The sequence below is a fragment of the Lichtheimia ornata genome (assembly GCF_029851405.1).
Source record: "Lichtheimia ornata isolate CBS 291.66 chromosome Unknown scaffold00007, whole genome shotgun sequence".
NCBI lineage: Eukaryota > Fungi > Mucoromycota > Mucoromycetes > Mucorales > Lichtheimiaceae > Lichtheimia > Lichtheimia ornata.
The window spans coordinates 233,124-250,303 of record NW_026695327.1 but is presented as its reverse complement, the minus strand read 5'-3'; the positions used below and the strand labels follow the sequence as shown (position 1 = coordinate 250,303).

General features: G+C 43.7%; 6 protein-coding genes across 6 annotated transcripts; 3 read left to right on the top strand and 3 right to left on the bottom strand.

The window, feature by feature from the left end:
- Nucleotides 1–1,120: 1,120 nt before the first annotated feature.
- On the bottom strand, nucleotides 1,121–5,786 carry O0I10_002483 (uncharacterized protein; the record flags this gene model as incomplete). The annotated part of the gene is made up of 12 exons (XM_058482565.1): nucleotides 1,121–1,705; nucleotides 1,775–1,908; nucleotides 1,964–2,800; nucleotides 2,861–2,955; nucleotides 3,024–3,496; nucleotides 3,545–3,823; nucleotides 3,890–4,299; nucleotides 4,363–4,805; nucleotides 4,872–5,184; nucleotides 5,277–5,594; nucleotides 5,659–5,689; nucleotides 5,745–5,786. 12 exons carry the CDS (start codon nucleotides 5,784–5,786, stop codon nucleotides 1,121–1,123), a joined length of 3,960 nt encoding a protein of 1,319 aa, XP_058346589.1.
- Nucleotides 5,787–6,597: 811 nt separating this feature from the next.
- O0I10_002482 (uncharacterized protein) lies at nucleotides 6,598–7,719 on the top strand (the record flags this gene model as incomplete). The annotated part of the gene is made up of 5 exons (XM_058482564.1): nucleotides 6,598–6,768; nucleotides 6,836–7,031; nucleotides 7,114–7,188; nucleotides 7,257–7,455; nucleotides 7,509–7,719. The coding sequence occupies 5 exons, from the start codon at nucleotides 6,598–6,600 to the stop codon at nucleotides 7,717–7,719; spliced, it is 852 nt and encodes a 283-aa protein (XP_058346588.1).
- Nucleotides 7,720–8,050: 331 nt separating this feature from the next.
- On the top strand, nucleotides 8,051–9,729 carry O0I10_002481 (uncharacterized protein; the record flags this gene model as incomplete). The annotated part of the gene is made up of 7 exons (XM_058482563.1): nucleotides 8,051–8,143; nucleotides 8,220–8,337; nucleotides 8,391–8,545; nucleotides 8,609–8,713; nucleotides 8,773–8,895; nucleotides 8,966–9,520; nucleotides 9,583–9,729. The coding sequence occupies 7 exons, from the start codon at nucleotides 8,051–8,053 to the stop codon at nucleotides 9,727–9,729; spliced, it is 1,296 nt and encodes a 431-aa protein (XP_058346587.1).
- Nucleotides 9,730–10,318: 589 nt separating this feature from the next.
- On the top strand, nucleotides 10,319–11,680 carry O0I10_002480 (uncharacterized protein; the record flags this gene model as incomplete). Its single annotated transcript, XM_058482562.1, has 3 exons — nucleotides 10,319–10,797; nucleotides 10,859–11,265; nucleotides 11,337–11,680. The coding sequence occupies 3 exons, from the start codon at nucleotides 10,319–10,321 to the stop codon at nucleotides 11,678–11,680; spliced, it is 1,230 nt and encodes a 409-aa protein (XP_058346586.1).
- A 1,884-nt stretch (nucleotides 11,681–13,564) lies between these two features.
- O0I10_002479 (uncharacterized protein) lies at nucleotides 13,565–14,208 on the bottom strand (the record flags this gene model as incomplete). The annotated part of the gene is made up of 4 exons (XM_058482561.1): nucleotides 13,565–13,755; nucleotides 13,814–13,896; nucleotides 13,967–14,135; nucleotides 14,190–14,208. 4 exons carry the CDS (start codon nucleotides 14,206–14,208, stop codon nucleotides 13,565–13,567), a joined length of 462 nt encoding a protein of 153 aa, XP_058346585.1.
- Nucleotides 14,209–15,810: 1,602 nt separating this feature from the next.
- Nucleotides 15,811–16,714, bottom strand: O0I10_002478 (uncharacterized protein; the record flags this gene model as incomplete). The annotated part of the gene is made up of 5 exons (XM_058482560.1): nucleotides 15,811–15,873; nucleotides 15,944–16,099; nucleotides 16,192–16,435; nucleotides 16,490–16,570; nucleotides 16,635–16,714. The coding sequence occupies 5 exons, from the start codon at nucleotides 16,712–16,714 to the stop codon at nucleotides 15,811–15,813; spliced, it is 624 nt and encodes a 207-aa protein (XP_058346584.1).
- Between the last annotated feature and the right edge of the window lie 466 nt (nucleotides 16,715–17,180).

Here is a 17,180-nt window from a genome sequence, read left to right as displayed (position 1 = left end):
AAACATTCACACGCATTCTCCAATCCCTGCATGTTTCCATTAGACATCGTTTGTCGTTTGTAAGATATCCCACTTTTTCTCTTTCTAGAGCACCCAATTGGAAAAACGTATATATATATAAAATCATGATTCATTTTCAAAAGGAAAAACCATTGCTGTGACTGAAACGAAAGAAAATGTTCCCACCGTTTGACCTTTGGGATACGGCATGGGTATTTGTTGTGCTCTATGCAATCGTCATTGGCGAACGCACAGAGAAAAAAAGCACAGATCAACACAAATTAAACTGAAACCGGCACAAGAAACCGAATGCAGTTGACTAGACCCAAAAAAGTAAAAAGGATGTTTCGGATCAGAATTCACCAATGGTCAAGTTAACCTAGCCGTTGTGGGATGCAGCTTCTCTTTTTTTTTTACGCCCAATCGATGGATGAGGGTGAGGGTGTGATCTTGTGGTTTGCTGGTACAACCAATTGCTATCCACCAGACGATTGATAGGATGTGAAACCAAGTGATGACGAGCTGTCAGAATGTCATCTCCGCGTGATGTTGGCTGATGTTGCTGCCTATCATTGAGTCCATGTGGTCAATCAATATTACCCAATCTACTACTTTTTCCAAATAAAAGCAAAAGACCTTGATGCGCTGATAATGAAGGGATCTTTGTTTACATACAGAAATCTACTCAATGACAAAATATGGGTTGCTGCTATGTTTATTCGGAAGAACACACCTTAAAATGCTGCTGGGCTTGTGGTCGATGTACGAAATGTTTGTGTAAGCAACTTTATGTCATATGCAATGTGGCACCTCGCATGGATGACATAAGGAGATCACATTTCACACGTGCTAAAAAAGAGAGAGAGAGGCAGGGAACAAGCGAAATAAGCCTGACATGGCGCACTTTAGCATACACACCCACAGGTGGCTATGATCCCCCAGCCAAGGATGCAAGAATCAAATGAGAAGAACGTCACTCTTACGTACAAGTCATGGAAAGTAAGTTGTAACTAGCATGAAATTGCTCATACTAGAGTTTAATGCATGATCCAGCTATCGCATAACATTTTACTTTTGTCTACGACTGTGGCAAAATAATGACCAGGAGCTGAGAGTAGTACTAACGATTTTGCTGCTGCTGCTGCTGCTGCTTAGGATTGCGTTTGGGACCATTGTGATGATGGCCATTTGCATTGTTGCCTTGATGATGATTATTGGGTCCATTGGGAGCTCGAGGACGATGGCCACCACCACCATCACGGTGATTGTTGTGATGGTCTTTGTTGAAATTGCGTCCTTTGTTGGGAGGAGGAGGATGGTGGTCACCACTTTCAGGATGAACAGCAAAAGCTGGATACGAGAGATTGATCACACTGGCATACGGCAAAGCCAATCCTCGGAAATCAGAGCAACGGCCTTCCAAGTTTTTACCACCCATAAATGTCGTATCAAAGACAACGTCGACAACCTTTTCTTGCACACCAACCACTGTACCACGGGTTGCCAAGGGAACAGCACCAGCATCAAGTGCATAAACCACACGATCACCAAGCTTGAAAGTTTGTGTATGCAATTTGGCCTCTGCATCTGCAGGCTTCAAAAGGACATTGCGTGGCACGTGACGAATCACCACCTTTTTGAATTGGAGATCCTCATACTCGTTATTGTACTGTGTAGCCAACTCTTCCACAAGCTTGACAAAGGGCTGGATAAAAAACATACATCAATCACTGTTGTTGGCATTGACAACTTCCATAACCCCCACTATATTTACCTCTTCCAATTCTTGGGTGTCCAATGGTGCTCTGGGAAGATCATCCACATTCTTTTCCTTCAACCATTGTTTCATACGCTGCACTTCCTTGGAGCCGCTTTCAGACCACACCAAATCAGCCACGGTCAGCATACCTAATCGCACAATGGTTAAATAGCATGATCTCATATACACGGCACATTTACTTACCGGAACCCTTCTTTGAATGCAACAACTCAATAAATTTGGGGAAGGCTCTCAAGTACTGACAAATCAAATCGATGGCCTTATTCGAGAACTCCCATTGACCATTGTTGTTCTTGCGTGTGTATCCAACCACCTTGAGCTGTCTTGCTTCGAATTTGAGATTCAAGCCGAGATTAATGCGCTGTAATCCCTTGTCCTGAATCGTCAATGATGATGTAATCTTGGAAAGCACCAATCCATCAATGCCGAGCGTGCTGCTGACAACGTAAGAGGGCGTGTATTGGATCGTTTCACGCTGTTTCATGGCAACTGCACGACCAAAGTTGGGCTCGTTACGCTGACGATGATCGACAGGTACAATCAATTGCACATCCACTACATCACGCTTGCCATGACCCATCACAGTGGCGAGTGTACCATACATGGCACTACCCAAGAAGAAGACCTTGCTTTGAAGTGGGTATTCTTGAGTCACTGGAGGAGGAGGCTTCTCCATGTATCGGGGATCAGGGTGTGCCACATCTGTCACGATCGTCTGCAAAGGTACGAGATCTTCCTGAGCTGGATTGATATACTCCTTAACAAGAGCACCATCCTCGGTCTTTTTCATGCCACGCAAGGTACACACATGCACACCAATCTCAGTTTTGCCGATTTCCATTCCAAATCGTTTGCTTGACATATACTCGACACGGCCAATACGCTTTCGCCAATCCTCCTTTTCAGCATCATCCAACACGTGTTCACGGATCTGCTTCTTTCGGCCACTGATCTTGATATAATACTTGGCACGCAAATCAGACACACCAATGACAACAGCTTCCTGGAGATAGGGATAATCTACAAATAGCAAGTGGTAAGCAAACAAATCTTTCTTAAGTATACGCAAAGCCAACTTACGAACAAAGATACGCTTGTATAAAAGCTTCTTGGCAATCTCCTCAATATTGACATCTTCATATTGGTTTTCAAGAGTCACAACCATGGTTTCATTCCTATCCATTAAGCATATAAGTGTTTGCCATCCAAAATACACACACCCATCAATATCCTTATGACATACTTGCTCTCTTGTTGGAAGACATTCACATTGTGGAAACGCAACTCGCCTTTATGAGGGACTGTGTCCAGCGAAGGGAAACCAGCCAATGCATCCTTGCCAAGTTGAACGCCGTCCAGCAAATGGTTTCTGAAAGAGAGACCGCCATCCAATGTTGGAAGATGGAAAACTTCTTCACGTGACATGCAATGATGGATATCAGGGAAAATGCCAGGCAAAGAGCTTGGGTAAACTGATTCCTTGGTGGCAAGTGATTCATCGAAAACAAACTTGAAAGAGTCTCCAAACTTGGCACGTTTCTTTTCCTCCTTTGAAAGTCGATGCTCATAGGTCTTCATCGCATCCAGCAATCGCTTTTCATCAATAAAGGGAATTTTGACAACCGCTTCCCAATCTTGACGCTTGCCGTTCAAATCCATATCAAAGTCACTTGGGTAGAAATCAAGAATAGGCGAAGTCGTGCTCGTCATGAGTTCCTATTAAGCAACATTAGCCGAGCTCTGGTATCCACTCTGATTACTAACCTGGTATGCACGCGGCAAAAGTTTCTTGCTCAATGTTGGCAACACGCCCATCAACTGCTCGTAGGGGCGGAAAGGTTTGCCAAGCTCAAATTTGGCATCCTGGAACTTTGTAATATTGACCAAATCCGACATCTTGGGCGCATAGTGATAAGGATAAAACCATCCCCAGGACGCAACACCGCTGTAGTAGTAGCGCAACACCCATTGAATGCCTTCAATGTACGAACGACAGATACCCTCCATTTCCTTTTCATTGTCGAAATCGATATTCATTTTTTCCTAATCAAATGCAAGTATGAGCTTGATGCGTCAAAGCAAAACATACAGCCCCATTCCTTCACTCACCTTATAGTATTCACGTTTCCATTCAGCAAAATCCGCATCAAATCGTTCCTTCTCTCGCTTATTCAGCTCTTCCTCCGTCATCATATCCTTGACGACTGTGGCATTCTCATACTTTGCCAGAACGCGATCACGTGCAGCAAGCGCCTCTTCATCAAGCTCTTCGACACTTGAAACGTCTTCCTCGCCCTCTTCGTTCTCCTCAAATTCAATATACACGTGCTTGGAATTGTCCTCGTTCGAATATTCGATAGCATAATGAAGACCAAAATCATCGGCGACATTCTCGATAAACTTGCGATCACGAGCCTTAAGGGAAGGCTTGAAATGGAGCTGACCAGGATTTGCAGGGCTGTGTTCCATAATGAATGATTTGATCTGTGCAAAGAGCTCCTTTTGCGTCTCCGTGATAGCTATTTGATAGATAACAAGCATGTCAATACACCCTTCTCTTGTAATTGATTCCATATGCTTACTTAAAGCACCCTTCTTTTTCTTTTCCAAAGCATCCAGCATCTCGCGTTCGGTTTGGCCATCTTCACGTTTGCCGGCCAAGTATAACATATCCGCACGTTCAGCTTCAAAATATTCCTTTTCAACTGCCTCGGTCAATTGATTCAGGATCTTTTGCAAACGACCAGCGTGGAGCACTCCAGCATCCTGTAGGTAACCATCCGAATCCATCAAAGTCTTTTTGTAAATGTTGAACATGAGACTGAGGGCACCATCATGGATGTGCAAGTTGGGCAAATGCGGAAGGAAATCGTTGCCAACAAAGAGGGCCAGCAAGACAAAATCATCAATGATGCGTTCCAAGTTGTATTCAAAGGGTAACGTGTCCTTGAGCGAGCTGAATTCCAGATCCAGGTATTCTCTTAGCAATGATAGGTGCATAAGATAAAAGTTTTGAGAATCCAAGCTATAATTTAACATTTAGCAAATCCTGCTTCTCTTATCACTTCCATCGCCCATCCAGTCCACTTGCCTTGACTTTCGCTTTTTGTTTTGACGACCAAATGTTACTTCTTCACGTAATAATGCGAAATGAGGATCGTGGCTCAATAGACCAAGCATGATAAGATCGGCATCCAAGCCATACAAGCAATGTCGAGTGTTGGGGTTGTAGCCAGGTTGTGCTTTTGCCAAACGAATGTATTCCATAATCTTGTGTTCGCCTTCACCAGGTACCTCGGGTCCAGAAAGTACAATTTCCACATCTCGCCAATTGGAGTCTTCGGATACCTTTTTGCTGATAAAGTATCGCAGCTGCTTGGTCAACTTGGCCATAAATTCGGTACCTATGCAACACATCATCACCCCATGTTAAAACCTTCCCTTCATCATCGATGATACACCCAACCTGCCACACTCCATCCATCCGTATCCATACCTGGCGTAATACAATTGCTATCAAAAGGTGGTTCTTCAGGCAATTCTTCACCACGATCCAATGCTTTCAATCTTGTTGCTTCGGCATCCTTGGCTGTTCTGAAACGACGAGATCGTTGCTGGTTCATCTTTGCTCTTGGCGCCACACCATCAATAGCCAAAAAGAACAACTTCTTGGGCTTGATCTTTGCAAAAACGTGATCCACATAGTTGAAGATGCCGATCCAGATCTCTTCTTCGGAAATACGGTAGTGGGCGTTGTCGTTGTTGTTGTGAGAGCAGTTGTGCACAATGCCATTCATGTCAAGATACAGGTTGTCTGTCATATACAACGTAAGTCGACGCGTATGGTACAAGAGGAGGAGGATGACCATGTCCCTTACCGAATTCAGGTATCCGATTCTGCGTAATCAGCTGCGAGCACATTGGGTACCGCTCACTATACAAGGCCATGAGTATACACACGCACATCTTGGATGTATCCTATAGCGATGCCACTTGCCTCATCCATCGAAAGAACTTTGGAATGCCCATTCTATTATATTTGTATCCGTCACACGGGTTTGGGAAAAAAGTTAAAGAGAAGAAGGCTGCGTGTATGCATTGAATCCCGCAGTTGCCTTGATACATTACGTCTTGAATCAAGTCCGCCTCCACGTCGACTTTTCCTTTGATGCATCAATAACACAGCTGCTATAGGACTTTGAGTGATTAGTATAATAGCATAATGGTATCATCATAATAACATTAAATTCAATGATCTCATCATCGAGAATGACCATTGTGTGTGTGTGTGTGTGTGAGTGTGTGCAAGGCAATACATGTACAAGTTGTACATGTTGTCGGCAACTCCTATTCCGACATTGGACCAAAGTCAAAGAATGATCATCATCATCGTGTGGGTAAAGAATGGAATGACGCTGTACAACAAAAGGAGAACCGAAATGCGCATGAACCACCCAAGTACACTGCCATCACCATCATCATCTTCCCCCACGTGAAAAGGACAATGAAATTGGTAACCTTACCCCAACCATACATCAGCCTACCAATTTTATGATGCTTTGAATATCGATTGTTGTTGAAACGAGACAAAGGTGTACCCCATTTTAGGTCACTATTTGCAGTATTCACCTTGCACGTGTCTATGTCGTTGCCGAGACGTCGGTTAGTCGAGCGGAAGTGATTACAAAATTAAGAGCTGATGCCACAATATATACTCACATGACTAGTACTCTTATACTCATAGTGCAGCATAAAAAGGTGGGGTTTTAGTACCATGCAGCACTGCTCTTTCTTCCACACACGTCTCCCTTTCCAATATGCAGTTACCCACCAGCAAATACTTTTTGTTAACAGTGCCCGAGCCCCACATCCTACTCATCACTATCAACCGTCCTAAACAACTTAACTCGCTCAACCCGGAAGCCAACCGAGAAATGGACAGCTTGCTCGACTGGGCTGAAGAAAACAATGACATTTGGTGCATTATTGTAATAGGATTGGTTATCTCCATACACCAAGCAAACTAAACGATGATGGGTGTTATGTATAATTTAGCTTACAGGTGCCGGTAATCGAGCTTTTTGCACCGGCATGGATCTTGTCAGCATGAATAGCGAGCGATCATCATCGTCGGACGATGACGGTGGTATGTCACCTGAATCCCTTTTGCCTAAAAATGGCTTTGGTGGATTGGCAAATCGTCGAGTAGCTTTGAAGCCCATTATTGCTGCAGTAGACGGATTTGCACTTGGTATGTATGATGCATGATCATTGTATAAGCACGTTGTTTTATTTGACGTAGCATGAGGCTCACCATTTTTTGATCATATTAGGAGGTGGCACGGAATTAACTTTGGCATGCAACATTGTGGTGGCTACCAAAAAATCCATTTTTGGATTACCAGAAGGTACGAAGAGGGCTATTTCTACATAATGTACATGCATGAAGGCTTAGTGTATTCGATGTTGAATATAGCCAAGCAAGGTGTTGTTGTTGCTGGAGGTGCATTGGCACGTTTGGCACGTGCTGTCAGTTACCAAGTCGCTAGCGAAATCACGCTCACGGGTCGCCAATACAGTGCTGAGGAATTCAAAAACTATGGCCTTGTTAATCAAGTCGTGGATGACAACGTGGTAGAAGCCGCTATGGTTTGGGCACGTAAGATTGTGGCAAAGTAAGTGTGATTTCAATGCATGATAGGAATGTCAAGCTGACAATCAAGAATAGCTCCCCAGATGCTCTGTTCGTCACCAAATACGGCATCATGCTTGCATTGGATCAAGGGTCTCTTGTTGGAGCAACAAGCAAATGGTTGGCTTCCGAAGAGGCTGCTGCATGGCGTAATGGAGATAATCTTAGTGAAGGCCTGGCTGCCTTTGCTACAAAAAGAAAACCTGTGTGGAGCAATCCCACTCTTGGAAGAAAAAGTCGTTTGTAGATAGCCCATCTTCTTCAATCAGCTTAGCCTGCTAATAAGTAAATGATGATCATTTTATTTCGCTGTGAAGAAGACATATTGTTTATAGAAGGCGATGTGAAAAATCTATCAATGGTCACATGGATCGATATCGTGCATAGGTGGCAGTGGTATAAATGGGGGAGAGGCATATGTCAAAAGGATGTGAGCGTGTATCAAAGCGTCAAAGCGGAGTCGGCGGGACTGGTTCATTCAAACGTCTGGTGAAAAAATATTCTTGCACCAAGAGTCAAAAGGGCGATATCCTCTCTCAGAGCCAACACTCACTCATACACGGATCTCTCCCGACACCATGGCGACCCAACATGACTTGACCATGCGCATGATCCCGTTCCTTGATCGGCATCTCGTCTTTCCTTTGCTCGAATTCTTGGAATTGAAGGAGGTACATTGGACACCCAACCCACCAACAGTAGCCATGCACGCACGACCTTGCTAAACTCTTATTACGATCGATACAGCTTTACAACTCGGATGACCTTCTCAAAGCCAAGTATGAACTTTTCCGCAGCTCCAACATGGCCGATTTCATTTTGGACTTGCACCAAAAGATCAACAAGACTTCTGAAGTCCCTAAGGGTATGTAGGCTTTTTGTGCACGTACACACGCACGTGTATTGACGACGCTATAGACATCTCCGAGAAGCGTCAACAAGTCCTCTCCAAGATGGAATCCCTTCAAGCTCAAGTACAAAAGGTCATGGAAGTCCTTGAAAAGCCAGAGGTGATTGCTATGTTGCGTCAGGATAAGGCTCAGAGCTTGCAAACCTTGAAGGATGAATACAACGTAAGCGATCAAACATGTTGTCATGGATACACATGCACGTACTAATAGAAAGAGAACATTTAGTTTACCGAAGAAAAGATCGATCTCTTGTATGAGTTTGGCCAATTCGAATTCGACTGTGGTAGCTATGGTGGTGCAGCTGATATGCTCTATCATTTCCGCGTCTTGGTATGTTTTGGTTATAGGCCAAGTGAATGGAGAGAGTACTCATTCCCCCTATGAAATAGTCTTCGAATGATGAAAAGTGTTTCTCTGCCTTGTGGGGTAAGATGGCTGCTGAGATCCTTACCGGTAACTGGGAAGGTGCTTTGGAAGAGATGCAAAAGTTGCGTGAAGTGATTGATCACAAGGTAAGAGAGGGATAGAGATAGGAGAAGAGAGATACGGCTAGATCGACGTTGTTAATGTATGCCATTATAGAGCACGATCAGCCCTCTTCAACAACTTCAACAACGCACTTGGCTCATTCACTGGTCACTTTTCATTGTCTTCAACCATCCTCGTGGTCGTGACAGCATCATTGATATGTTCTTTGCTCCTCAATACATTAACACCATCCAAACCTCTTGCCCTTGGGTGCTCCGTTACCTCGCCGCTGCTGTTGTGACCAGCAAACGTAGAAAGCACCAAATGAAGGAATTGGTCAAGATCATTGAGCAAGAGTCTTATGAATACCGGGATCCTGTCACCGAATTCGTTGAAGCTTTGTTTGTCCGATTTGACTTTGATGGTGCTCAAAAGAAGCTCAAGGAATGTGAAGAAGTGATTGCCAATGACTTTTTCTTGGGTCCTATTCAAGATGATTTCATGGAGAATGCTCGTCAATTCATTTCTGAAACCTACTGCCGTATTCATCAAAAGATCAACATCAAGGAAATGACTCAGACTCTCAATCTTGGTCAAGAAGAAGGTGAAAAGTGGATCGCCAACTTGATTCGAGACACCCGAGTAGACGCAAAGATTGATTTTGAAGAGGTAAATCATCGCATTGGTTTCATCATTTTGAGGTTTCTGATGACTCATGCATTTTTTTATAGAACACCGTCATCATGAACACTCCTGTCACTTCTATATATCAACAAGTCATTGAGCGTGCCAAGGGCCTTAACTTCCGGTCTGGTGTACTGACCACTGCCATCAAGCGACGAGAAGCTCAAGCTGCTTCCAAGGAAGTGACCGCCTAGATCCCTTCGCATTGTTACTATAGTCCATCATTTTTCTTATTGTCCTGATTCTTTTTTCTTCTCTCTCTTTTCCCTTGCCTCAAATCACTTTTTGTGTCCCAATCAAAATGAAAAATCATGCAAGCAAGCTTTCGCCTAATCATTATCCGGAAGATGAATGAAGTAACAAATCAAGTAATTTTCAATGTGGGGAAAGAAGCACGCAAATCGTGACATCATGTGGAGTTTCGAGAGAATTTCCAAAGAACTCAAAATTGAAACCAGCAACTGCATGAACTCTCAATCCTCTTGTGGGACATGTGATTTCCACGCACGAGCTGCCCCATCAAATACGTATCATTTAGCTGAACACACATGCCACTATAAAAAGATAATTCCATCACGTGAATGAATGCATGGTATTGGAAGAGTGATGATAGGATCAACATGCAAGTTAAAAGCACATGCCACCCACAAGAAACATATATCGGTGTATCTCTCATCCACCTTGTTCCGCCGCTCAGATCGCCCCATCCCAATAAATACCCAACACCCCGCAATCTTTTTCATGATCCTCCATTCTATTCATTTTCACACAAACGTATTCAATATGGCAGACACTGCTTCAAAACCTCGAAGAAGATCATGGTTCCAAAAGAATGGCGGATTCACATCCTTTTTCATGACCGGAGGAGGTGGATCAAATCATAGTAATAGTCCTCCTTCCACGACACAACAAGCACAACAACCCACATCACTCCCTTCTCCACCATCACGATCTCGTTCATTGGACATGGAGAATGACAATGGACCTGTCAAGTCGACATTAGCATCACGTATATCCAAGGCAGCCAAACGTGGTCTCAAGAGAATACCTACCAGTGTTGATCTACGACGCTTGGACGACACTTCAGACTCATCCAGCAGTAATAAACGTAGCAAGGTGATCCCATTCACAGCACCATCCACACCACCCTCCGAAGAAGATAAAGTCCTCGACGCTATCGATGCCACATTCATTGCATCCGATGAAGCTGAAGCTGATAGAATACAATTCAAAAGTGATTTGATCCGCCTTGCATTTGATGGGTAAATGCATTGTTTATGCAACAAAGAGGACATGTAGACTCATTGTCTTTAAACTATGTAGGGAGTTCTCCATACCATTTGACCTTCAAGAACTCCATGGTGGCAAATTACTCGATATCGGTTGTGGTCCTGGTTGCTATTGCCTGGAAATGGCTCAACGTTATCCCAATGTGGATGTTTACGGCATTGATATCGTGGATCATTTCCCACTCAGCCCACTCCCAACAAATTGCACGTTCCTTGTCATTAATGCGCTCGACGACCAATTCCTGTTTGACCACTTTGATCAAGAAAGCATTGACTTTATCCATATTCGGTTCATGTGCTTGAGTTTCACCAAGGAGCAATACATGCGGGTGGTCAACAACTGCTGGAAATTATTGAAGCCTGGCGGCTATCTAGAACTCATGGAGATGGACTTTATGATTTATTCACCAGGACCTACCACTGAAGAAATGAATCATGACAGTAAGTACTCTTTGTGATCTACAATTTCATTGTCTTGTTTGTTCACCATGGCGCTATTATTATTATTGTAGTGCTTGCAGCGGCAAGAAACCGTGGATTGAAACCTCGTATGGCACGTCACCTTTGGTCATTGTTTCCCAAGGATGCCATTTGCAGCGTGGAAAAATATCGTTCACTTCCACTAGGCCTATGGGGTGGAAGATTAGGCGTCATGTCTCGCGATGATATCTTCAACATCATGGAGAATTGCCAAGGATCTGTCAATGATTACAAAGCGGCAAATCATTTACCGAATCGAATGACTGCCCACGCCTTTGAAATGCAAACCCAAATCATGGCAAAAGAGTTTGAGGAACACCATAGCTACATCAACTTTTATTTCACCGTCGGACAAAAGCCTTCAACATCCTCCTAGTAATCCCTGGCCAACATCAGTCATTATACATAGTTTCCCTCTATTTGTATTTACAAAATGTATATAATTCGTCTTGCATGTACTTTAAATCCATAACCCAGCACCTTTGCTTCTTTAATATTATACAATACATACTTATCATCAAACTACGCAAAGTTCCAAGCATGGCATTGGGATGACCAGGTTGGTGATGGTGGAGTTACAGTATCGTTTTCGGTCATGGAATTTGTATTAAACGAATGTATGGGATTTAAGAGGTGAAAGTATATTGTTGATGGAACCAGCATTTCAGTTGCACATCCCGTTTGTGCATTCAAGCCTAGGAGTAAAGCCTGAGGACGCCTATAAGCATCTACCTTGGCACGTGCTTGCTGGTTGCAATTTGACAGGTTGTTTCTCGTAAGTATTCAATACCGAAGATATTCTATCAAGGTATACTGTGTGTATGGTTGCGTATCACATTTGAATGTAGGGGGCAGAGCTGCATAAGTCAATTTATGGATAAACCCATTTAATTTCAATGTCCACTGCGCACGGACGTCTCACGTTCTATTAACCTCAGCTCACTCTTTACTTTATCAGAAGGACATCCATTTCTTACAAGACCAATAACGGAACCATTTTTATTATTGCGTCATCTAAGCTATAATCCACAAGCAACAAGGAGAGAGAAGTACGTTGGGTAAGTCAAAGTGAATAAGCAACAATGCTTCTAGTAGAAAACAATGGGATCTTGCATGCTTCCTTTGAATGTCAACGAGGTATGAATCATCATCTTGCCAAGAAAAGGTGAAGCCACGCTTGTCTATGCCATTATCGCTCTGGATCTCGTTATATAGCTGTTGTCGTCCTCTCTATAAATAAAAGAATGCCAATCCTGCAGGTAGATAAATCACCCTTACTTACTCTACCCAAACTTGCCTTTTTCACCGCCTGCGTGTTACACGACTCCTCCTCATCCCCATAATGCACAATGGTCAATGGAATATAAATGATAAGGTGGCAAATTAGCTTCCATGGAAACCCATGTACTGACAAGGATGGCCACGCGAAGGCTTTGCCGTCACCCTCTCCCCTACGGTGCACCAAGCCGGATAACGGGGGCTGCTATTGCATCTTCTATAGGTGCTGCTCGAGCCAACATGTTCAGTCTGATAAAAGGACAAAATAGCATCCCACGCCCACAGAGGCCGACCCATAAGAGCAAAAAGCAATACATGATCCCATATCTACCACAAGGCCACTGAGTAACAGTCTAACTTCCAACGGCTAAGGCAGCAATCATCAAATGCAATTGATAGGGCCAAGATAGGGCTGACCACACTGTCGCATGTAAATCATAGCTGCCAACGATGCTTTACACAAAAGAGCAAGGCACCATCCCGTTCTACCCATAGCAAATAAACATCCGCCATATCAGTAGTTGCTGCCATCAAGCGACCTTTTTAGGTTGGCGTCATCAGAGACACATCATGCACTGCAACAAATAAATCGGTCTTGATGAAAAGCATACGCGAGAAATAAAGAACGTCAAGGTATCTTCAAAGTAGCGAAGATGAGATCCGCCATGGCACCGATAAAAACATTGCTCTGAAGATCCACCGATAAAGAGACGGCTTGCAGATGCTGATTTCCAAAACTATGGAAACGGTATCCTTGACAACCACAACTATAAGATAGAGATCGCTTGCTTGCTTCTGAGACACTTTTTAAATTCAAAATGTTCCAGTCTTCGTCTTCCAATTCAATAGGGTTCGCCATTGACAACTGCAAGGAGAGGAACTTTGATGGCACCAAAGAGCATGCAAAATTATAGCTTGATGGAATGATGGGCCTATAAAACTGCATATCACTAATGTATCTTTGAGGTAATGGTAACAATACTTAGCCAGTGTCGTATGAGAATCCACGATACTTGATGCCACCAGTAATCGAACACATTTCCTTGCTAGAGATGTCGACACAGTGACCAATTCTGATAGCCGTTTCTCCAAGCTGATACTTGATGATGAATGCCATGAGAGATGGATACACCTTGACAGCACCAAAAGAAGACGTAACATTGTTGTTTGTTGCTGATCTGATACATCCATAAGATACGTGCGGTGAGGACTGTGAAATCGATTGGCCAACCAACGAGAACACCAAGGATCAAGTAAATGTTGTTGACACTAAAGATGTGGGCTCTGTTGCTCATTGCTGCTTCTTGCTTGTAGCTGATATGATCCACCGATAACAGGCATGCGTAGCAGGATATCCATTGAAAGGGTTGTCAGCAACTAGGACTACATCACCCAAAAGGTATAGAACTTGTTGCCTTGTACTTCACGGATGCAAATAAAAGGAAGTGTCCAATAGGTGGTACAGTAATGAAAACCATCGAGCGATGTAATAAGGCAAGCTGACACTGAAGGATGCTGTCGACGTTGCTCGCTTTGACCCTGACATGATTCACCTTTAAAAAAGATGCACGGTAAACAGTTTCCCGAATCCATAGAACGATACTTACCAATGACAGCTTCATCCATGAAAATTCCAAAGGACCAAAATACAAGTAGTTTGCTGAATAGCACACATGCTATAATGAGGGTTGGGATTGGAGCCAAAAAACGAGGTGACCCACTATTTACCAATGAAAGCCATATGAATAAACCCCTGTCGACATCCAATGATAGCTGCATCCATCAAGAATCCAAAGGGAACAAGACAAGTAGCTCGCTGAATAACCCACATGAAAGAGGGTGTTAGTAAGCATTGAAAGAAAGAATTGATCATTATTTACCAATGACGCTTCCATCCATAGAAATCCCAATGCACCAGAAGACAAGTAGCTTGCTGAATAGTCTGCATACTATAATAAAGAGGGGGTTAGCAGGCGTTGAAGAAGAGAACGGATCACTATTTACCAATGATAGCCATGCACGTCAACATGTTGGCATCAATGACAGCTGCATCCATGGCAATCCCAATGCACCAGAAGACATGCAGCTTGGTGAATATCGCACATACTATAATAATAGAAGAGGTGGTTGATTGGGATTGGAGCCAAAACACGGGTCATCCATTATTTACCAATGATAGCCATACGCACGAAAACATGTCGACATTCAATGACAGCTTCATCATGAAAATCCCAAAGAACCAGAAGACAAATAGCTTGCTGAATAGTCCGCACACTATAATAAAAGAGGATGTTGGTTGGGATTTAAGAGGCCAAAAAACGGATCATCCTCTATTTACCAGCTGTTGCCCATATGCACGAAATCCTGCTGATATCCAAATCAAGCCGATTCTTTGCAATCGTCCGCTTGTTGATAAGACCTTCCGCTACGGTGGCGCTCGGCGAAAGCGATGGGCCGACCTTTATGGGCATATGCAGTAGAGAAGATTGAGTATCAATTACCCGCAAAGAGAGCATACTTACATGAGGCCGAAGAGCCCTTACAAGAGACAACGAGACAATCCTTGCTGCCCAAGACCACATGCAAATCGAGAAAGCATTGTGCATCGAAAGCCCAAACTAGATCCTAGCTGCGGAGTGACGTACATATGGCTAAAGAGCGATGTGAATGGCAATCGTTTTTCATTGGAAATCGAATGCAGCTTGACGATGAATGCCTTGAGGAGATGCATAAATGACCTTGGTAACACCAAAGATGTCAACGCGGACTCTCATTGCTTGTTGATGACATTATCCATCCATAAGATGCGTATAGTTGTAGAGATCCATCAAAGGAATTGCCATTAATCAGAACCACGAGATGATCGAAAGCTTGCTGACGCCAAGGTATAAACCTGCTCCTTGTTCCTGACATGATCGATCGATAAAGGACCTTTGTTTCAGGAGGTTCACCAAATTGTAGGTAATGAAGCACCAGATGGATGATGGGATGAGGGTTGATATGGCACCAAAGATATGCATGCTGTTGTTTGTTGCTGATACAATCCACTCACAAGAGACTTGCATTGGCGGACACTCTTCAGAGAAATCGCCCGTTGCTTGGTAACCAACCACCCGAGACGCAATAAAGGTTGACACCACCGAAAGATATAAACGCTTCCCCATGACTGACATGATTCACCTATAAAAGATGCACCATAAACGATTGTCCCAACTCATCCAACAATACTTAGCAATTCATAGCTGTGATCTTGTAAACTCCAAAGCACCAAAAGACCAAAGCGGCTCTCTGCTATGGTCCCTCCTAAATAATGGTAGGCGTTTCAGAAAAGGTCTCCAAAAGCATGAGTAATCGTACATACCTGAATCACGCAATCATCACCCGCAGACTTGGGAACCAAATAGGCCATCAGGATGTAAAGTAATAATAAAAGCGCACAGCCAAAGAAACGTCTAGTACCGGTACTCTCCTGTGGATCGACGCGATGAAGTGCATCAATAGAGATACCATCTTCTCTCTAAAGGCAAGGAGATCAATAGCCGTAAAACGATGGAGCCGTGCAGACAGAGGATGCATTTTTAAATCCTGAGGCCGCAACATGAGTCGCACTGTCCCCGGGCACAACATGTAGAGCTCCACAGGAAAGTGTAGTACAATGACGTCTTGACGTGCAGCCTTGATAATAATAGTATCGCCGAAAGAGGCTCTGCCACTGTATGGCGTTTGGTAAGTCCACTTGAATCCAGCCAATCCCACAATGAACACTCTTACCTTGTGGTATTTCTCAATAGCATCAATGCGCCAAAATAAACCCGTATCTCCATGCCATCCATGTTGTCTTGCTGCTGTTTCACTGTAAGGTTCGTTAATTCACGGTTTCGCTTTGTAGATCCAATACCATGCATACCATTGAGCCAACCATACAGCATTCTTGCTTTGAATCCGTATCTTGTTGCTGCCAGAAGTACCATCATCCAACATGTTCAACCTACCATAAACGCAATGTGAGATAAGAAGCAAACCCAATCCACACGCTTTTGTTGTCAACATACCCAAAAGAGGCAATGTGAACCTCTTGAGAACTCTCATTGTGGACAACTCGGAAAGGAAGACACACGACGCCGTGAACCATGGTGATCACAAGGAATTGCAACCAAATACACCATCCGAAGGCAATACAATAATCAACCTGCAGCGCCAAGGTATGCCACCATATGTACTATACTCTCATTGGATCCTGAAATTGGCATCATAAGAGATATCCACCTTCTCTGTAGGCAAGGAAATCAATAGCCGTACTTGGATGGGAGGCCGTGTGCACAGCGGATGCCTTTTCAAATTGGCCTTGCCATCGCATCTTGAGTCACTGTTTCCGGGCCAAAATTCCCCAGGAGAGCATAGTACTATACAATGACGTCCTCGACGTGCAGCCTTGATAATAATAGTATCGCCGAAGAGGCTCTGCCACTGTATGGCGTTTGGTAAGTCCACTTGAATCCAACCAATCCCATCATAATGAACACTCTTACCTTGTGGTGTTTCTCAATAGCATCTTTGCCTCAAATGGAAACCGTATCTTCTTGCCATCAGTAGGTGCT